General features: G+C 40.3%; 1 protein-coding gene across 1 annotated transcript; it reads left to right on the top strand.

Annotated features, from left to right (window-relative positions):
• Positions 1-4,472: 4,472 nt before the first annotated feature.
• Positions 4,473-5,189, top strand: LOC139727588 (uncharacterized). The gene has a single exon (XM_071638570.1). It carries the CDS (start codon positions 4,473-4,475, stop codon positions 5,073-5,075), a length of 603 nt encoding a protein of 200 aa, XP_071494671.1. The 3' UTR covers positions 5,076-5,189.
• The last annotated feature ends 2,121 nt before the right edge of the window (positions 5,190-7,310 follow it).

Below are 7,310 nucleotides of genomic sequence, written 5' to 3'. Positions count from 1 at the left end.
TCAACGTATACCGTCTCAACGTGTCACTGCTATTGTACCAAAAGACGTGGACCAATATGTCATGCGCTGATAAGATCTCACTTCCGAGAGAGAGTTTTGCAGTGCCTAAGCCGTGTAACTGTAAGTGGGAATGTATGTGGAAAAAATAAGACTCCCAGAAGAGATATAGGAAACCCAAAATGGATTACTAGCAATGTGCAGTAAATGGAAAAGACGTGGAAAGGATCTCACCAAGGCCTCGATCGGGACTCCACTGGTGAGAGCGCTGCTGCGTGCTCATCAATGTATAGTACACATAACCAAATGCACATAACACAATGACGTCATAATTTTATGTCGTGTAAAAACGGGCGCGCCTCATTACGCCACGGTCTGCAGACCGTCTGCGACGCGTTATCACACCTTACACGGGACAAGCTGCCTGGTGTTGATTGAATGTATCTCACAACGCCATTAACCCTAACAAAACCACTGCCCTCAAATTCCATGGCTATTGAACTCAATAAATAAAATGATGATAACAACAACAACAGTACTTCTACGCATAATACTAATACTACTACTACTTCTAATTATCATTATTATTAATATTATCATTATATTACTTCGCATTCACTTCTCCTCCCAAACAGAACGTTCTCTACCCCTTTTCCCTTCGAGAGGGGGATAAGGATGGGTTAAATGGACCCAAAACATGATTTCTATCATTATGGGCACACGAATGGGAGTGTTGTTAAGCTCATATCACCACTTAACTCGATAGTATGCATGTTATGCGTTCATCAAGCCCTCATTGCAATGTGGTCCCCAGGAATGTTCCATCAGATCCTTGACCTCAATTTTGTCCTGGCGTCTAGACCACCCCCCCCCCCCATTCCTCCTTTAACCAGACCCAAACATGCTGCCAGACCTGTTACGAGAGTTATGTACAGCAGTTGGCCGAGGAATACCATCCTGAGCGATGACGTCACAATTGGTATACGACATCGATCTGTGCCTGCCTCGTATGGTCCTGCATTTATAAGGCCAACACATTGATGTTTGGTAGCCTCCTATGCGTAGACCTGTTTACCGACGCAGGAATTACCGGGATAGAAATAAGAGTTTTGTTTTTGCAACAGCAGTGCCTTTGGCTTTATTGTGAAACTCGATGTCTTGGTAAGATGAAGATTTGATCAAACAAAAATAATATTTATTATGTGTCGAGGTGCCATACGCTCATACATTTTGAGCGGGATGTGCAGGTGATCCTAAGATAATCGTGTCTGAATTATTTCCTAACCAACTGAGCGGTATTCATTTAGGAGGCGTGTCTACAGTATGACATAGTCTGCCAATCAGGGCTCGCTGCGTTCACGATTACGTCCGTTTGTTGTCTTGGTTATAAAGTTCCCGCGATCGAACCCAATTAACTGCACATGTGCTCAGTACCATAACGCTCGACGGATCCTCTTCGATCTCTCGCATTTGTTTACTGGTGGCTCCAACTTCATATGATCTACTTCTTCATGGTCAATCATTCTTATTTACACGGAGAAGCAATATCAACGCGCGGGTCTTTTCTCTTGGAACAATTTCATGTTTGCTCCTTCATATTTTTATGATTGGCTGACATTTTATTTCAGCGAGTGGCACATTTCCAGTTGCTGCGGCAGATATATAGTACAGGTTGGTATAACTTGTGAGTGTTTTTGTGCCCATAAAGAACATTCACTGCCCGTACGTGTAGTACACTTTTTGTATGCATGTATATAAAACGTTTTTCTTTCACCGCTCTCGCTGTCTCGTGTATGGATGGGTTATGTAAAAGAAGACTTCTCGCATGAACGATCATTAGGTGATCCGAGTATCCTTCGGATCACCTTCTGTATCTGTACGGATTCTTTCTTCTTCTTTCTTTCTTTATTTCTCCGCAAAAGTTGTGCAGAGGTTAGCTCAGAAAGTCCGCTGCCTATCAATTTCAAAATCATACCATGTATGCATCATGTCCCAAAGACGGCAAATCTAATGTATCATTGTGATCAGTCGACCGTGACGTCACTATGACGTCATTATATGAAAACACATTCTCAATCATATCTCATTAATGAAATAGAATTTTTCAATGAAATTTACGTCACATATATTTAAAGTTATGCGCATTCTACTCATGTTCTCAAAATTCATATTTTCTCTTAAAACGTGCGCGTACGCGCGCGTTGAAATATTTGTATGCTCCAATCGAGCTCAAAATTTTTTTGCACACGTTTCAGACCATTTGGAGCATTTTTTGAAAAATTGAAAAAATCGGACGGACGCGTACGCGCGCGCGCATATACGCACGCACAGCTCATATGCAATTGAAATTTCCAGTTTTTTCACTTTGATCGCATGTCTGAAATGTCAAGGAATATTTATACCACGTTTCAAGTTAATCCGACTCAATATGACGTCATACGGGGCCGTCAAAGTTGAAATTCCGCGCGCGCGTCAATGGCGATATACAGTGCAACTATGCCAAAAAACTGCCAATTTTAAATCCGATTTAACTCGTCAGGATGGACGGTGACCCCCCATTTTCTTTACATATATTGAAAGCTGATGAGTTGTACATGTCATTTCATGGGTAGGCAATGCTGACAAAATGATTAAAAGATATCAAATTTCTTAGTAAAGTAAAAAAAGTAAATTTTCAAAATGACGTCATCAAATTACAAGTTTACTCGAGCGTATCTCACTTATCCTCTGCCAATTTTCTCCCATATTTCAGTATGTTGTAGCTTATGAAATGTTCTTTCATTAATGTAAAAACAACCTTTTGATTGGATGACGTCATCGCCTCGTAAAAATGGATTGAATGTATCCTTGTAGAATTTGACCAGTTTACGTGTTATCTCTATGGGAGAGCAGTTTTTCTGGCAGTGAAAATTGACATGACTCTCTTTTTCGAGCACTAGCTCACTTTTGCTTCGGTGAATTTTTCCCAGATTTTAGTATGTTGTAGCTGAGACTTTGGGCTATCGTAAGTGTGCCCTTCATTTTTTCATACGACGTCGGCATCACGTCGAAAAACTTGGTTGAAAATGGCACGTGGCTTCGATGCAGCGTCATTTTGCTTAATACACAGGGCCTATGGAGCATGAAATAGGTCATTGCATAGCGCATCCGACTCGTAATCCTAAGGTCCCTGGTTCGAGGCTCACCCCTGCCAATATTTTTTTTTTCATTTTTTTAAACACTTTTTTTCTTCTTTTTCTTTAGTTAGTCTTAATCTCCCTTCCTAACTTTATCTTTTTCTGATTTTTTTATGCTTCTCCTTCAAATTTCTATAAAATAACATATTTTTTTCTTTATTTTTCTTTCTTTCTACTACTTTCTGTGCAATAGATGAACAACAACAATGGCTATCAATCCCATATTTTGCACATGTTTAGTTCATGTCACGTACATTATTTCATAAAATAACAACTACTTGATCAGACACCATCTTGGGTATGTAAATTAGGGTCAAAGGTCATAAATGTTTCATCCTGTATCTTGGTGAATACATGTCCTATCTTTCCCATATTTTGCACACACAAAGACCATGTAACAAGGATCATTTCACAAAATAACCACTTTTTGCTCAGACGCCATCTTGGGTGTGCAAAGTGAGGTCAAAGGTCATATGTACTTCTTTCTGTATTTTCGTTATGACGTGTTATCTCTATGGGAGGGATTTTTTTTTAATGTGAAAATCGACATGCTTTTCTTTATCGAGCACTAGCTCTTACTTACCCTTCGGTGAATTTCTCCCAGATTTTATGTTGTACCTAAGACTTTGCATTTTGCATCTTGGTGAATACCTGTCCTATCTTTGCCATATTTTGCACACGAATATAGACGATGTCGCAAGAATCATTTCACAAAATAACCACTTTTTCCTCAGATGCCATCTTGGGAGTGTAAAGGTGGGTCAAAGGTCATATGTATTCGTTGCTGTATCTTCGTTATTCAGTGTATACAGAATTGGTACCAAAGATGGCAGATGTGACTCCCTTTTCTAAATGAGAATCCAAACCTCACACGGCCAATGTCTCTAAACACAGATGAAACTTGTATTGTCATGCCTATTACGATCAGGACTCAAATCATTGATTAAAAAAAAAAATCGGATCACCTTAATTTGTCAGTGATGACAAATTACAATCTCTAGTTATTATTGTGTGCAAAAGACGTGGAATCATTATTGAGGCTTTTAACACTCTGCAACCCTTTGTATAGTCACATTATCTAAAATAGGCTCGAATACTGACGGTCTTTGGTATCGTCTCCCCCTTGTGTATCTTTCAGATTATCCGTCAGACGACAGAGACCACGGACAGCCGCTGTAAAGAGAAGAAGGCCATTTCGTGAGAAGGGACCAATCTCACAAGAGACTTCTAGCCGTCTGCTTACCCGACTTCGCCTGCATGGGAAGACACTGGACAGGTGTGATTAAACGCGTCAAAACGATGGGATCACCACAGAGCCCAACAAGCCCGAAGCAGCAGAACAAGTTTTTGCAAACCCTCAAAAACTCGCCGTCGTTGCTGCGAAAGAAATTTATGAACTCGGACAGCGACTTGTGCGGTGAGGCGTCGGCAACGAAAGAACGGTGCTTCCATGTGAGGTATGGCGGCCGCGTACCTGTACGGTCGCTTCGTGTTCGCGACGCGGTAACAGCCGTCGAGAAAGTGGCGCCACTGTCAAACTTACACCACCATCAACCGCAGCAGCCTATCCAGACGTCATGTTCGCTTCGCGTCGACAAGAGTACCATCACGTTTGAGGACGTTACGCGCGACGTTCTGGAATCATTACCGCTGTTCTGCATCGCGTATTGCGCGACGGACCTGCGACATCCACGCGCTGTGGCGTTGACGTGTAAGACGCGGGAATCGGTGCACTGCCACGTCTTCGAATGTGCGACGAGGGATAAAGCCACAGAAATTGTAAATTACATCAGGAGGGCTTTTGAAGCAGCTTGGACCGACTGGAAACGGTGTCATCCAGATGGGGAGGATCCCCGGGAGAGGAGTAGGAAGCCTTCCCCTCCGAGCCACGTGCCTCTCTGAGCTCAAGGCAAGGAAATTTACAGTTTTGTATTACTAAAGGACATTGTCAAGATCAAGTACTGCGCCGGCTTGCAGACCTGCAGTAAGGAATAATCTTTCCATCTGTTTGCAATATCGCAGAGAATTTTTCCACGCATTGGACATGAATAAATAAGATTTTATTTTAAATGCTTGTGTATAGAATGTACAGTACAGTGTATTCATGCGAATGATACTCACGTGGTTATATTATGAGATTATGTTTGAACGTAGACCTCATTATAATGACGTGCAGTCCCACGAAGGTACCGTATTCATTTCTCAGTAGGTATGTAGGTCTTCTACATTTAGTAAGTGTAACTGCACTGAACAGTCGTTTACTCATGACAAGGTAAGTCAAACCATTCCAGCTTTTTCCTCATTCTATCCCCTCACCCGTTTGATTGCACGAGTCAAAACACGTTTGGATAAGTCTGCTTGTTTAGGCGCCATCCGTGTTATCGTGCTGTTTGTTTTTTTTTTTTTCTCGTTTTTTTAAAGTATATTCAGCTCAGATAACAGAGGATGCTACAAACAATGGTATTCGATTAATTGGTCAACGCGTCTCTTCTTTGATTATACTTGGCAGGATCTAATCCAGTACCTCTATACCATAACCTTATCTGATGAGACTCTCAGAAAGCACTCACAAACACAGACACTTGAATTAAGTGACAATGGACTCTGAACTTTGTTTTCTGCCGATTCTTGCCACATGGTATTATCAAGAACAGTAACTGCTCATTCCACGCATATTTTGTCGATGATGTGGTCTACATTGTACATGTATTTTATATTTTGATATCATAATGGTGGTCTACTTGATTGTAATTTCCTCTAGTAATAACCGATTACGACTGAAAATCACATTCATCGTTAACTTTTCAAAGAAAAACAAAATCCAGGAGGTTTGAACCGGTCTGAACTTGTGTCCGGTTAGCTGAATAAATAAGATCAGAGCACGATTAATGGCCCTATAATAAATGATATAGGAAGAATAGTAACAACTGGGTATGGACGTTCAATTCATAATCACAGTGAAAGCCAGTTTGTGTAAAATCACTAAGGTCTACAGCTTTGAACATATTCAAGATAAAGTTGAGTGCATTCTAGCCCAGGTAATTATGCGTCACAATTGTTCGTTGCAAGCTTCATATCTGTTTGTTTTGTCTTTTTCCTCGATGGAAATCACCCAAGCTGCATATTTAGCAGAAATTTGTGTAAATTTCACTGTCAATGCCTTGTAATTGTACTTACAAAAGCTCTCAGTGGATAAGACCGAAAATTTATCGTTAGGCCTCGGATTCAAATCCCTTCTCTATAACGAATTGGCGTCCTTATGTATATGCAAATTGCTTTGTGATTCGGAAGGTGGCTAGGCTGCTTGCTCGCAGGCAGTCATTGCTGAACTAAGCAAATCAAAAATACTATAAAAATTTAATTTCAAAACACTCCCATCTGAAATTAGATGGTGATTTATGTTAATTGTAATAATTAGGGCCTACTGATGTGTGCTGTACAAAGTGGCGACAGGTATTATTTGATATAAAGACTTAGTCTGTGAACGGAAGACCGCTTAATGTATTCATATCTCTGATTATCATTAATTTCCCCAGATGACAAAGTCACAAGTAATTATTCAATCGAAATCTAGTGGTGATTTATGACGTGTACTGTAATGTGAAATGACGACATGAATTCTTCAATTCACCTGTTTGCATGAAATGTATTGCAATGTCTGGGATCAAATCATTTTATTAATTGTCAACGTGTCTGGCAAACTTCAGCTTACTTTTTCGGTTGCCAGGATCAACCTATCTTCAAAAAGTATACAAGGTAGATTTCCTGATCAAACTTGTTTCTGCGTGCACTGGTCTTCTGATTGATTCTACATGTACTCAGAATTCAAAGGTGTCTTTCGTTATCATGTGGCTGTAATTCTTGACATCACGCACTCGAACGAACACTATCTGTGAACTCTCAATGTACAAGAAACTGGAGTGGTTTGTATTGTTTGTATTGTGCTTTTTATAGATCTTCAGTCAAATATCATGCGTATGGTTTCAATTTTCAAAAGTATGAATCATTAATGTGTATGTTTCGTCGTGCGCGTTTAATGGAATGATAGATGTGACTTTGACTTTTCAACTACACTCGAACGAAGTTCACTTTTAAGTCCGCATTGTCGTAACTTATAGACATAAAATCAATTCAAAA

This window comes from Diadema antillarum, unplaced genomic scaffold (assembly GCF_040938485.1).
Source record: "Diadema antillarum isolate AM-2024a unplaced genomic scaffold, OU_Dant_1.0 seq00000136_RagTag, whole genome shotgun sequence".
Taxonomy (NCBI): domain Eukaryota; kingdom Metazoa; phylum Echinodermata; class Echinoidea; order Diadematoida; family Diadematidae; genus Diadema; species Diadema antillarum.
This window is presented reverse-complemented; position numbering and strand designations above follow the sequence as displayed.